The sequence below is a fragment of the Galleria mellonella genome, unplaced genomic scaffold (assembly GCF_026898425.1).
Source record: "Galleria mellonella isolate WM207_F2 unplaced genomic scaffold, CSIRO_AGI_GalMel_v1 utg329, whole genome shotgun sequence".
In the NCBI taxonomy this organism is placed as follows: domain Eukaryota; kingdom Metazoa; phylum Arthropoda; class Insecta; order Lepidoptera; family Pyralidae; genus Galleria; species Galleria mellonella.
In genome coordinates, this window is record NW_026442078.1 from 454,883 (window position 1) to 469,910 (window position 15,028).

Genomic DNA, 15,028 nt, shown 5'->3' on the forward strand with positions numbered 1-15,028 from the left:
ATTAATGAGCAAATATTCCGAAATGTATTTTATATTAATGTGTAATATCATTGACTTAAAGAATATAGAAATATCAATTTAATTGCTCAGATACAACCTTCAATGGATGCTTTTTACCATAAAATGGCACGGTCTTGATTTTAGCGATACGATATAATAGATAACAAAATGTGTGCATTTATATGAAAAATTTTTCAAGTTTCATTGGCCATCTAGGGTATCAGTGTGGAAATATAAAAGTGTCTCCATATAATTGCATACATTTTGTTTGTTTATATACTAGCAACCCGCTGTGCTTCGCTCGGGTCCAATGTAGAAACAATGTGGTGTCATTTATATTGTGATATGTATTACTATTGTCTAAATAAATTTCCAAGTTCGACATAATTTGTATAAATCTTTTAAACATTAAAATTGTTATAGAAAGCTGTCTGTCTAACATAAAATGTTATCGCTGAAATTTTTATAGTTCTAATACAATTTTCGATGAAAGTTCTCAGTCGACTTGATTTCTTCCAATATCTTGAGCAATTGTCATCATATTTTAACAAATTAACGTAATATTAAACTATACGTATACACCTTCCTCTTGCTCGTATCTATTGATGAAAACTGCATTAAAGTCTGTTGCGTAATTTAAAATATTTAAGTATACAGACGGCGGAATTGACTTTGTTTTGGACTATGTAGATATATATAGATATTTAACGAATGGTAATGGCAAGGTCTTCCTTCTAAACTATCGGTAGACGCTGGCGGGGCATCAGTTACATCTATCGTCCATCGTGACAAATCAAGTCACGAATAAACAACAATAAAAAAACAATATCAAAAGAAAACATCACGAATAAAAAAAAAGACAGTCAAGAATAAACCACGATAGTTTGGATTTGCTTTTCTATTATATCGTGACTTGCTCTAATAAATTATAAAGCACCTAATGTCGTTGTCAATATCGTAGGATTGATTTATCATCATAAAATATTTTGTATTTTAATGTATCAACATTTTTAACATTTGAACTTTCAAATACAGTCAAATTAACAACATTGTTTACTTATTTTAAACTATGCTGTATTGAAATCTTAATGAAGTATTCATAAACAAAAAGTCCATTTATTTATTGGATTAAGTAAACAAATTTTATCAAATATCTTATTGAGAATTATCACACAAATTTACAAGCATCCATTTCTTTTACTTTCCACAACCATTTAACACTATCTTTAATTAATGACAGTTAATAAAGTAACCGTAAAGCAGTTCTTTGTATGGCTGTGTTTCAGTTTGAAGGGTGGAATATGGCAGTGAATTTCCAGGGTACAAAGGAATAACACCAGAGTCCTCAGGAATGGCAACGCATGGGGGGTATTATGGGCGAAACAGTATACTCTGTTATGTCCATGGTACTGCTCATGTCTATGTGTGACGGTTACCACTTTCCATCAGGTGGGCCGTCAGTTTTTTGCCATTCTAAGTTGTATAAAAAAAAGTAGCTAATATTATATTTGAAATAGACTACTCACTAGCCTTGTTAAAAAATGCTAATAATTGGTTATTTTTTTCAAGTCGGTTGGATTTTTTTTCATAACATGATACTGTGGAATTGAGTGCAATAAGTTTATAATAACACTACCTTTTTGTCCGCTACTTCGTACGCATAGATTTCGAAAGCAGGAAACCGTTACCCTTTGCTCTCCGTTATCGCCGTATTTGCGACATTAAAACGGCGACACGGTTCGTACTGACTCAGCGCCCTTTATAAAATAACTAAGAAATAAATGTTTTGTTTTATTGCAACGATTCCATTTTTCTTTTACATCACAGTTATGTACTTGTAACTAATATAGTGCTGGAGTTCTTGGTATCCTCTGTGAGTTACTAGGCTGGAGTGCAAAGGGTTAAAATAGAAGATTTCTAGATTGCGTATCAAAATAAAACACCAGTTTTTAAGTTAGGCGGTCACTTTGCTTGCCATTTTAAGTTACATAAAAATGGGCAGAATAACAATCACCATCATTATATCAGCCATTATAACTGTCTACTGCTGAACAAAGGCTTTCTCCTATCGAGAGGTTGGCAGCTTACCGCAGTTAGACTTTTGTGACGTTTAAAAAGGGACGCTGCTGCCCATTCCTCTGTAGCTGGTCACATCAAATGACCGGTGTGAACAACGCGCGATTACCTACTGCTGTTAAACAGCTAACTTCAAGCGAGTAGTCCCGTCACCGAGTACGAGAAATTGTCAAACCTACCCACGCGTAATTGTGAAGACTCCGATAGTTTAAGATCATCTGTTCCACACCTCAAAGTAGAACAATATACTAGCATAATTAATGAATACATGAATTCGATGACTTTGTGCTTTTAATATTACGATTAGAACATAATAGCATAGGATATAATTTTATCTGTATGTTATTACTACTACTTTCGCACCCTTTACGATCTAGGCCTAAAACCATATCATACCTAAATTTCAATTACAAAAGAACTTGAAATACCGTGCATGTTTAAACATTATTTAGGTAGATCAATAACATCTAGATAGAGTGTTCCTAAAAATAGAAATACTTAGATAAAAAAAGCCAACAATAAAAAAAGGCGCGCTTTTTATGAAATCGTTATTATTCATGTAAATGGCAACTTTTTTCTCATAAGCCATCATTTAATTATCAGAAATGTTATTAAAATGTGGAAATCATATTTGAAAAATTTCCAAATAGGTTGAATATATATTTTTTCTTGTACTAATTTACAATTCGTAAAATGCCAAAAGTTGAATTTAATCTATACTTATAATAAATCTGTAGAGAGATCAATTCTGTACATGAAATATATTTCCAAATACCATCAGTAGGTGATTAGTGATCGATACTGATGCCAAAATGCAATCAGTATAATTTTTGTCTGTTTGTTGGTCTGTATGTTCGCTATAGAAACAAAAACTACTCGACGGATTTTAACGAAACGTGGTACAATTATTCTTCATACTCCTGGACAGGTTATAGTATTCATCACGCTACGATCAATAGGAGCAGAGCAGTATAGGGAAATATTGGGAAAACGGGAGAAGTTACTCCATTTTTAAGCTTCCGTCGCGTGTACAGCCTTAATAGCCACTTTTTAAAATGTAAAAATGACCACCCATGTTAAACCCGTGGCCGCTAGTCATAAATAAAATGTTTAAAAGTATTTTTGTACAGTATGAACAACGCCTCAAGCGATAATATTGGCTAGCCCTTTTTTGACACTCAACTCTCCATCTAGATGTTTGACCTATGGAGACATTACAATTAAATAGAATGCAACTTCATAATCGTATAAATTATGAAGTACAAAAGTTTCAAAAAATTATTTATATACTAAAAAATGGAACACTTAACAATTATTTGCTCTAGGAACTGGAAAGCGGCTACATTTACTATCTAATTATATGTACATACCTACAAGATGTTATATAAGAACATAAAACATTGATATTTCCACTTATTTCTATCTCAGAGAAAAAGTGATCTTACAATAGTAATAATTTAGCAAGTCATCATGTCAGCCGTTAACTGTCCACTTCTGGACATAGGCCTCCCCTTATTGGGGTCAGTAGATGCCACGCTTGACTTTTAACTAAGTACATAGTTACGTTTAATTTAAATATTATATCTATGCTTTAATTAATATTATTTTATGCTTTACTGTATCATACAACTTTGCCGTTGTAAAATAAGATAAAAAGTATTTTACGTCTATCTGTATGGAATTACATACATTAATTAAAATCTTTCGAGCTGTTGAAATTGAATTTAGTAATAAATATTCAAATATCTTTGCAAAATTTCATATTTACTATGTTAAAGACTGGCTCCGCAGATTTTTTTGTAATAAATAATAAGTACATGTTACTTTCTGATAAAGTAAAAAAAAATATTTTTATCCTTTAAAAACAAACATACATAAAGTCTTTTTATATAATTAGTTCATGTTAGTTGTCATTTTAGTTTGCACCATTTTTTAAATGAACATTGAGAAATATATATTTAATTGACAAGTTACAAAATCGCTGTCAATTTGACAATATAAAGATTGTGTAACTCAATTGAGAGCTACAATAATATCATTATATAAAGTCGGTGATTATTTCTAAATGTAAGAAATTAAAGTAATATTAGGAATTAAATTACCTGTTTACCTGTGTGTATCTAACCATTGTACTTTGTATTCCTTTATTATTTAAGAGATACGCTCTTGTTGGTGGAGCTCTTGCCACTTACTGCGATTTTCAGCGAGTTTCTTCACCTCTTTTTACGACACGACACCAAATTTTTCCTTGGTCTCAACATTTTCTTGGTCTTACATCAGGTTACTTGGCCTTCCCCTTCCTCTCCTTCCTTCTATTTTACCTTCTAATATGATAACCAATGGAATACTAGGATATCACGGCCAACCAAAATTAATACCTGACATTTGATAGAATCTTTCATTAAATGGCCTATAAAAATCTCTTAACCTCTCTAGGGCTGTTGGGTCGATGTGCGGGTGATTTCTGCCCTTGGTTTTCCCGAGACAGTGGGGAGTAGACCGACTCTCAGATTTGAGAAGACACGGGAAACCCTTGGTAGAGTTGAAGTAGAAATGCTTCTCGGTGATCACGCGCTTCAGACCAAGAAACTCCTTAAAAACAAAGAAGTAAATTACATATATTGTTTCACAAAAAACTTTTATCGTAAACACTATCCTCCTTGGGGGGAAAGGGATTGTTAAAAATTCGATGGGCAAACTGGCCTGAGTTCATCCTCACCTACCTCTAACCGAAGACTTTGTTTAAAAGTCGTTTGCTTGGCCACCTCTGCCCCATTCGCGTTTCTACCGTGAAACAGTTGTGTTTGCATAGCTGTGTTTCGGTTTGAAGGGTAAGATATGGCACTGAATTTACAGGGTACAGAAGAATAACACCTGAGTCCTCAGGAATGATAACGCATAGGAAGTATCATGGACGAACATGTACTCTGTTATGTCTATGGTACTGCTTATGTCTATAGGCGACGGTTACCACTTTCCATCAGGTGGACCGTCAGCTTGTTTGCCATTCTAAGTTCCATAAAAAAAACCTATCATCCCTCACTAATACCTCGCTGGCGTATACCGATAATGTGGGCGGGATTACCATTCAATTTTAATTTAAAATAGAATACTTAGTCGTCTAACAGTCGGAAAAAATTTAGACAAATTGTCTGACTTTTTTACGACTTTGAGAGTAACTTTAAAAACGATTACCTGCACTCTAGCCATCTCAGCAGCAGGATCAGCCACGAGCCTCTCCCCGCTAATCAACAAGAGCCTCGTCCTGGGAAATCTTCGAAGCCAACGGCGCAGGGGACGAGCGTAAATACCCAACCTGACAGGCGGCCAGGTTGCATCCACCACAGACGGGATCCCACCCCAGCCCACTGTACTGTTCACTAGTGCCAGATCTTCAAAACGGGGGAGCGTTGGTCTTTTACTGTTATAAATAAAAATATATATAAACACATTACAGAGTAATCTAAACGTTAAATAAACTGTGTTAAGGAACAAAACTGATGACGCATTTAATTTTTTTTTAATACAAAAGCAGTTGTCAATAACGCTAGCAATCGACAAATGCCTTTAACTACACTATTAGAGATTATAAAAGTAAACATATTTCTTTTTTCTTTTTATACATAAAAATGCACAGAGCAATACAAATAACTGTATATTGTACCGGCATTGAACCCGTAACTATTTCGATGATAATTAAATAGTGTTGAGACCGTTATACCACTAAATTCGTAAAACTACTTATAACAATTAGTGTACCTAAAGATTGGTGCTGAATTCCAGGTTTATTCATCATGATGGGCTACCTGACCTGCATTTTCATTCTCACCATCATCTCTCACTGGAGCCCCGCCAGTGTATAACCGTTAGCGTGAGCGGGGCTACCATTCCATTACAATTCATAAAAAAAAAAATTTTGCCGAGCATATCACAGGCATCACAGTATTATATAATGCCCATGATGTTATTCATGTCTATAGGCGACGGTTAAAACTTTACTGTTGTGAAACCTCTTTGTATTTTTTATTGCAATTAATTCAAGTCTCGGCATTGTAACTGGTTTCAATGGAGTAACTCTACTTTTAGCAAGAACAAGTTGTACTGTTACCATATTATCATGTTCCGATCGCAGAAAGACGCATCCAGAATAAGTGTATATATATTGTCATTGACAAAAAATAAAAATAAAAAATACAAAGAGGTTTCACAACATTTACTATAAAAAATCATAGTGAAAGATTTAGACTCATGTAGGTACCTTGCTGATTGTGTGTAATCACTGATCGCTCTAGTAACTGGGTCCCTCACTACTGCTAGCAACTTGACTGACGGATTCATTGCGTACACCCGCCTTGGCGCCGATCTCGTTACCCAGTATGATGGGGTCTTCTCCATGGTAATCTGCCCTTCAAGGGTTGGTGGCATTTTGTTTCTAAAAATATATCTAAGTATAATATAAGTCAAAAGCACTAGGCGCCGATCGTCATCCATCAGGTATGCCGTAAGCTTATTTGGTATTTAAGGTCGCTTAATCTTTTAACCCATAGGTTCTGTAGCTTCGGCAATTTTATAGCTTTATTTTTTATGATTGATACTTAATATCTTCTCGTTATTCTCATCTCGAAATCAACCGAACTGACGGTAGATTTGACATATCATAAGAGTCTGTAATAGACCTACATGAATAAAGATATTTTGAATTTGAATTTGATACACTTTGATTTTTTAATATTTCTGATCTGACTTTAACAAATAATTTAAAAATATTGTAACTTTTCTCTATATTCTTTCTCTCTTTTTATACCACAAAGATGACAAACAATATATTTTTTATTATTGTGCCTAATAGGCAGTTAGACTCTAGTTTAATGGGCAGAAGAAAAGAAATATATACATAAGTTTTTTAACGCATAAATTCGATTCAGACGATAAAAAGAGTTAATAATAATCTAAATATATAACGTACCTGTACCATTCGAAACCCTTATGATAATATTTGTCAAAGAAATGCACCTCGGATCCTGCCGCCCTAACATCTGGATGCAATCTGTAAATGCATACAAATAAGACCATTATATACTTTGTAATAGTGCTTATTTTTTTAGATGGGTGAAGATGAAATGGTAACCCTGCATGCGCTATCGGTATATTCTGGCGGGGCACCAGTGAAGGATAACATATGTTAGTCAGGTCGACCTGATAGGGTGTACTGCTAGCAATGGGCCTGTTAAATCTCATTACTAACAATCCCTTTCCCCCTAATAGTTCGTGTTGCCCGAGATGATTTATGGAACTGAAACGAAGTCGCACACTGCTAACTCAAAAAGGTTACTCCAAATCGAAGAGCGAGCTATGTAAATGACTATGCTTGGAGTTTCACTATACTTGCGCGCGCGCGTGTGCGTGCGTGCGTGCGTGTGTGCGTTTTTGATTTTGCATATTATAAATCGCTTTTACAATCGTTTTTAATATGTTAAATGTTCAAGTTTATAAGTACATAGCTTGAATGTTGATTTAATGATGCTATTGGCGATTGGCCGATGCAAATTCTTTAAATTTTATTATATAATTTTTATACAAATTTACTTTTAGAATGTTTTTATTTGTAATTTAAATTTTGTATTTTTTGATAATATCCGTTCTTTTCTTACTCCATCGCTGTTAATACACATTTTCCCGCTAAAATCCGTGTCTTCATTATTTATCACCTCATCACAGTCCATCGCTCTCTAATAGACACATTCTAAAAACTGCTGAACGGATTTCAATGAAGTTTGGTATGCGGGAAAAACTTAGGTATACTGATTCTCTTTGAAAAATCGGAGGGATAGGATTAGATAAGTATAAACATTTTACGTACCTTAAAAATTCTAACAATGCTCGTGTACCACACTTCTTAACTCCGATGATTAAGGCATCCGGCAGTCTTTTTATCGGTACCGGACTAATTCTATATTTATTAACTTCGCCGAAATGAAACCCTAATAGTGAAGCAAACCGCACAGGCACATTTTTATAATTCGATATGTGTCGCTTTATAAATAAATATTTTTGTGTGAGCTAAAAAATAAATTGCACGATTAAGAAATTCTGAATTATGTATTATTATATGAACATGCAATTCTGTAAATAGTCTATTTACCTTTTTTTCGTCAACTAAACATGTATTCAGAGCATAGAATAAGTATAATAGAAACAATAATGTGAAATAAATAAACATAGTTCGTTTCGATATTGCCGGAAAACATTTCATTGCTATTTCTGGAAGTCATTTGTGTAACAAATTTCTTCTGCTTGATATTAATCTAAAATTCCGTTCATTATTGAGAGATTTTTTTTTTATATCCATATCACCACATCTGCATTATAATTGTTTAAAACACTGCATTAACCATCGACAGCAGTCGACAGTATGCTTATGCTAAGTTATAAACACACGATCAATGCTAGGTGTACTGGAATCTTTGGTTTCGTAATGCGCAACCGCGGTAACAATTTCGAAAAATAGTCAAAGCGCGGTTTTTTTTTTAATTTCCTAAGATTTTTTTTGTTTGTATAATTATTGTGATGTTGGCTAAGATGAGCATAATCGTAAATCTTCCAAAGTTTTTGTTTACACGAGCATTTTTTTTAACTGTATTGTTAGATATGCACGAATTACTTTTTAATATGAATGCTCAGAAAGAATTATAGGTATAAATGTTTTTATAAATCATAAGTTTCGATTACAACAGATTTCGATTAAACCATTTACTATAAAAAAACTTATTTATTTTAATGGGTATTAATTTACGATAAAAGCATTCTGCCCTTGGTGTATCCGAATATAATGCAGTACCAACATGATGAAACTATACGAAAATGACAGCCGACAGCTAAATAATAATCAACTTGATCGTGTTGAACTTTGTAGCTGTAAAATAAATTAAAATGACAGTACAACAGCTAAACTCGAATATTTCTGACGACTCTGATGATATGGTTAGTTTACCATCAGAAGAAGAAATTTATAGGCGAAAATATCAATTGCTATTGGAACGATGTGAAGTGTTACAACAAGATAATGAAAGAATTATTAATAGGTGCGTCCAATATCATGTTTAATAAGACTTTTAATGTTATCCGTGTGTGAATATATTATTAATGATCATATCATTATTACATTATGCAGGATACATGAAGCAAAGAAAATAACGAAGCGCTATCGTAAGGATGTAAAGCTGCTTGTTGAACGATTGGATAGACATGGTGACCCCTTTAGAACAGCTTCAGTGGAGGTGGAGGTGAAGCCTGAGGTAGTGTCTCGTCCTGCCCGCCCCGCCCCTAAAACACAATCTTCAAAACCTGCTGATAAACAAAACTCTGCTGGAGGCAAAAAACCTGGCCCCAAAAGGAAAAGTAAAGCAGATAAGGTGAGGTTTCATTTGTGAACTACTATTTTTTGTGCTCTAATCTCTATAATATTATAATTGCAAATCATGCATTTTATTATTTACTAACATTCTCTCCAATTATTTATTAATTATGAATTATACAAACAGTAATCAATGTGGATATCTTTGTCAAAGTAAACAGTAATAGGGATTGAATTAACAGTTTTATGTATTAATTACTTATATATAATTGTTTATTCTTACTTTTTGTCTATGTGTAACTTATTGAATAAAATATACCTTTCTAAAAAAATACTATATAATACTTATCAAGAAACTTAGTGCATTAATTGTTTTCAATTTTATAAATTTCTAACATAAATCATATGGGTCATTAAACACTTACTGGATGTTAACTAGTATAACATTAACATAATATTGTCTGCAGCCCGAGAGAGATCCAAATGCACCAAAAAAACCATGTAATGCTTTCTTTCAATTCTGTCAAGAACAAAGGCCTTTGGTAGTTGCTGAGGCCAACTCAGAAATGGGATCAGAACCATCTAAACAAGAAGTGACAAGGCAGTTAGCTTCACGGTGGAGATCTCTTACTAATGAAGAAAAAAGGGTAAATTAATTTACAGACTTATATTATTAACAATGTTAACTACTATTGTCATCAATTTTATTTTACTATGATATAAATGTGTCACTGTAATGAGAAACAATCATAGCCATACCTCATTTCTACAGGAATCTTCAAATACCTTTAGGTTATATAGGTATTAGGTCTAGTGGAGTGACAGTGAAAACACTATATTAATATAATAAAGTGGAAGTTTAAATGTGCTAATATCTGAAATAGCATCTGTTTTAAAAAATCTTTTTGAATTTGATGGTTATTTATTAAGAAGTTATAGGATATTAGCTATCTAGCGAAAGAGGTTTGTTTGAATCGAAGCATTTGGCGTTCCATTGTTTCTGCCTACCCTAATGGGAGACAGGCGTGACAGATATGTATGTATGTATTATAGGCTATTATTATGCAATTATTAATCTTCTCTGACCTTTTATAATTTATTTGATGAAATTTAGGTGGTTTTGATCTATTTTTATATATAAACTTATTAAGAAATTAATAATGAATGTTTTTTTTTTCAGGTTTATGTAGCAATGTTTGAAAGATCAAAGGAAAAATATGCAGAAGAAATGTCAGCATACATAAAAAAGGAACAATGACATAAGTTAATTGATTAGTTTCTAATTACTTGTGATGGTCAGCTTTAAGTTTAGGCTAATAATTTTAATTATAATATTTTATAATATTATAAATTTTAATTGAAAAAGAAATCCTATTTCCATATCCTAATTTATCCTACCAAAATCAATTTATGTAGATATCAGAAGTTTTATTATAATACACATAGAAAATAGGCAAATTACAAATATAATTTTATTTCATAACAACATATAACCAATAAACAAAAATCTTGTGCCCAAAATAATAAATGCCAAGTTTCACATAAAAATCTATGTTTTAAGCTTTGAAATTGTCTTTTTCTGAGCGAATGGCTTTCATAGTTTCTATAGCATCTGATTTTTTGGCATGCTGCATCACTGGTGACGTTGTTACTCTCATAAATGGATTATACAGCTTTTCCTCAGCTATAGTTGATGGTACCTAGAATATAAGAAAAAACATATTTAGTGCTGTATATATTTTAAACAGGATTATATGTATTTCAATAGCAAGCATATAATCCATTTGATATTAGAGAATACTGTAGTTTTTAGACATTTGACCATTAAGTTCATTGCTCATATTTCATGTTAAACCTTTGCAACCTTTTTTTTATTTTATTAAAGTTAACAAACAGTAATACAATATATAATTATTTATATTAAATATATATTTATAATTATATATAATTAACCTTGATAAAAAAATAGTGTTTGGTCATTGGTTGGTTGATCTTTTATCATAATTAATTACTTCCTCGATTAGGCATTTTGACTTCACATATTTAATTCCAATATAATTTTCAATAAGCTTTCATCATCATTACAACCCATTCATAAGCCTTTCTTATTAAAAATTTGTAAAAAAAAATTAAATATTATATGTTTGGTCAAATTTGTATAGTAGTTTCTGCATGACTCTTAAATAAAAATATAATAGTTTTATTATTGATATAGATCTATGTAGACAAACTAACAGTGGGTTTTCCTTCCTGACGTCGCTCCTCTGACCACAATATTTTTTTCTGTATGTCCTCATTTTTTGGTTCGACATGTCGGGCAAATTTTAGGTTCTGCAGTGTATACTCATGACCACAGAAAACCTTAGTTTGATCAGGAAGACTACTAAGAATTGTGATTAGCGCCTTATACATTTGTTCTGCAGTGCCTTCAAAGAATCTTCCACAACCACCAAGGAACAAAGTGTCTCCTGTAAGAAAAATATAAAAATAAAATTGTATTTGTTCCTTTTTAATTCTGACATAGCAATTTTCTATTGAATAAACAAGTAATCTCTCTTTCTAGAGCTGTATTTTCAATAGAACAAGAAATTTGACAAAAACAAAATTATTAAAATAGAAAATGCAGCTCTGTCATATTATTCACTGGAGATTTATAAAAATATCAGCATAATTTATCATCACTGCTGGACCTAAAACTGCTCATGACTGTACAACATTAATCTACTATGACAGACATTTCTAAAAGTAATTTATAAAAAGAACATCAAGAACATCCTGAGATTAGATTATGTATTGTGACACACTAGAAATACCTTAAATATAGAAAAAAGTACAAAGTATATAAATTTCCATTTACCTGTAAAAACAGCAGATTCATTGCCCTCTTCAGGAGCTGTTACAAAGTAACAAATATGACCTGAAGTATGACATGGTGTGAACAAGCATTGTACATTCAGATGTCCCAAATTAAACTTGGTGTTGTGTTCTACCTTCTTTGTCAATGCACCAATACGCTCATCCCCACCATACACCTGGAGGCCTGGGTGTAGCTTAACTAAATCTTCATTACCTCCAGCATGATCCCTATAACATGCAAAATTATAATTTAAATCAAACATTGTCAAGAATTTGTATTTATCACATTAGTTTTTTTGTTGGTCTTGATGAAGATATGAGTTTGCATCCCTCATATATGGCAATGGGTAAGGTTGATAACCTTTCTCATAAATTTTATTAAATACTGAAATTTTAAAAAATATATTTTTAAACTAATATTACCAATGATGATGTGTAGTCAGCACAGTGGTAAGAGTTAGTCCATTATCCTTCACTGCTTTTAAGACTGTACTGGGCTCAACAGGATCCACTACAGCTGCTTCTTTAGTTGCCTTGTCTACAATTAGATACATGTAGTTGTCTTGAAGTGCAGGCAGTATTCTAACATCCATATTGTTATATTCGTGATACTCTTCAAAACTATGAGCCTCTCGTTGGTTACGCACAAGTGCTATAGATTAAAAAAAAATATTATTATTTATTCTATACATTAACAACTCAAAACATACAAAACAATATTTAAAATGGGCAGGTTGAATTGGGCATATCTAAATAAATAAAGTAGTAAAAAAATTCCATTATATACTTATTTTAAATATAAGTATCAAAAAAATATTATAATTATGAGGATACCAAATTCACAACATGAAATAATTTACAAGAAGTTGTAATAATTATAATCAAAATATGAAACTTATTATTAGTTTAAAATTATAAATAATGGATTAGACAAGTTAAAATATCTGGAATTTTAAAATATAGTTGCACATTATTTATTGTTTCCACATTTATGATTTGAAAAATTTCAATTTTTTCGAGAGTTTTATATATTAATACAATCTCTTATTAGCCTTTAATTTGCTTTTTTCTAATCGGGGCCGGCTTTTAAGATCACGCGTCGATGTTTAACCAGTGACCACAGTCTTCTTAAGATTTATTTAATATTTGTTGTATGATATATACTTAATTGACATTAAATCTCATGTCTCTTAGACCTTGAGAATTTATCTATTTACAAAAACACACATTACCTACTTACCTTGGAAGTAAAGCTTCGTGATTTGCTGTGATAGCCCAAACGGCAATGCATTAACAATCCTAGCAAGCATTGAACAAAATACAAATAGTATAAAATAGAAAAAAAGGAAAAATATTGAAATGATAATATTAGGTATAAATTTATAATCTTTTCATAAACAAGTGATAAATTTCAATACGATAATATTCCTTTTTAATTTTTTTAATAACAATGACACTGACACTGATAGCCAGACAACGCTGTTATTCTTAGTCTAACTGCCTCAGTACGTGTTTATATGCAATTCCGTGAATGTTTCAACTAAGGTTTTAGCGATTTACATTTCATTTTATTTATTTATTTTAATATAAATAATAATAATATTATATTATTTTTTGGGCACATTTATGCGTTCACGAGGTCATTTTCTAGATTGCCGTATATTATTTACCTTAAATAAATACTTGAAAATAATATTGATTTTATTACCTAATTGTTTTTGTATTTATAATTTATTGTTTAAATAAAAACTAATATGTAGGTTTTGAAAAAAGTTTTAAAAATTTTTTTAGTTATATATTAAGTAAAAAAAGGATACAATATAATATAGTAATTATATTGTACCGTCGGGCTCTTGTCACCGCAGGCGTGCCTGCCATTCTAGAACCTCCTGGTTTGATACGTGACGACGGCAAGAGACCTGACGGTATGTCCTTGGTACCTTGGAAGATGGGACGTCCGCTTGTATGGGACTTCACCTGCGTCGACACGGTGGCGCCGTCTCACCTTCCAAGTACGTCCAAGAGGGCTGGTGCCGCCGCAACACACCAGGAGACTATCAAGCGCCGTAAATATTCATCCCTTGGAAATGGATATATATTTGCGGCGTTTGGAGTTGAAACTTTGGGTCCGTGGGGCCCCGAGGCAATGAAGCTTTTCAAAGAGATTTCACGCCGGCTGGTGGAAACCTCTGGTGACCAGAAGGCTGGCCTATACTTTGGTCAACGCATTTCCATTGCTATTCAGCGTGGAAATGCAGCAAGTATCCTAGGCACCCTACCAGCTGGCAGTGATCTCACAGAAATTTTTTATCTTTAAATAATTTTTAAAATTTTTAATTACTTTTTCTTGTTATTTGTATAATATAATAAATGATATAGTAATATTATAATCTGACAAACATTTAATGTTATTACTTGTCATTATAATAATATTATTATAATAATTTAATAAAAAAAACTATTTCGCTTTATCACTAAATTGAAATTTTAATTTTATTGTTAACTAACGGTGTTTTCCTTTTTTATGGCACGGCACAAAGTGCATCCGCCAAAAAATAAGTTTGGGAAAAAGCATTTTAGTAAAGGAGTTTTGAACGACGGAATTTAGAATATGGATCATTAAAGTTGAATAATGAAAAATATAAGGAAAAGGACAGATACCTAAATAGAAATTACAATATATTTAAAATCAACGGTGTTTTGAATAAGCTCCAATTTTTTTAATCTATGCGATGACATATA

At 32.1% G+C, this 15,028-nt stretch overlaps 3 protein-coding genes across 3 annotated transcripts; 1 reads left to right on the forward strand and 2 right to left on the reverse strand.

Moving 5' to 3' along the window:
• Window positions 1-3,143: 3,143 nt before the first annotated feature.
• Window positions 3,144-8,489, reverse strand: LOC113512970 (heparan sulfate glucosamine 3-O-sulfotransferase 3B1). Its single transcript, XM_026896957.3, has 6 exons — window positions 8,219-8,489; window positions 7,937-8,136; window positions 7,043-7,123; window positions 6,335-6,508; window positions 5,272-5,497; window positions 3,144-4,668 (listed from the first exon to the last, which is right to left on the reverse strand). Exons 1-6 carry the CDS (start codon window positions 8,327-8,329, stop codon window positions 4,432-4,434), a joined length of 1,029 nt encoding a protein of 342 aa, XP_026752758.2. The 5' UTR covers window positions 8,330-8,489; the 3' UTR covers window positions 3,144-4,431.
• Window positions 8,490-8,924: 435 nt separating this feature from the next.
• On the forward strand, window positions 8,925-10,774 carry LOC113512590 (uncharacterized). Its single transcript, XM_026896491.3, has 4 exons — window positions 8,925-9,158; window positions 9,248-9,488; window positions 9,898-10,077; window positions 10,611-10,774. The coding sequence occupies exons 1-4, from the start codon at window positions 9,007-9,009 to the stop codon at window positions 10,686-10,688; spliced, it is 651 nt and encodes a 216-aa protein (XP_026752292.1). The 5' UTR covers window positions 8,925-9,006; the 3' UTR covers window positions 10,689-10,774.
• Window positions 10,775-10,888: 114 nt separating this feature from the next.
• On the reverse strand, window positions 10,889-13,746 carry LOC113511508 (hydroxyacylglutathione hydrolase, mitochondrial). Its single transcript, XM_026895137.3, has 5 exons — window positions 13,527-13,746; window positions 12,710-12,938; window positions 12,288-12,514; window positions 11,666-11,898; window positions 10,889-11,130 (listed from the first exon to the last, which is right to left on the reverse strand). The coding sequence occupies exons 1-5, from the start codon at window positions 13,594-13,596 to the stop codon at window positions 10,987-10,989; spliced, it is 903 nt and encodes a 300-aa protein (XP_026750938.1). The 5' UTR covers window positions 13,597-13,746; the 3' UTR covers window positions 10,889-10,986.
• Window positions 13,747-15,028: the final 1,282 nt, after the last annotated feature.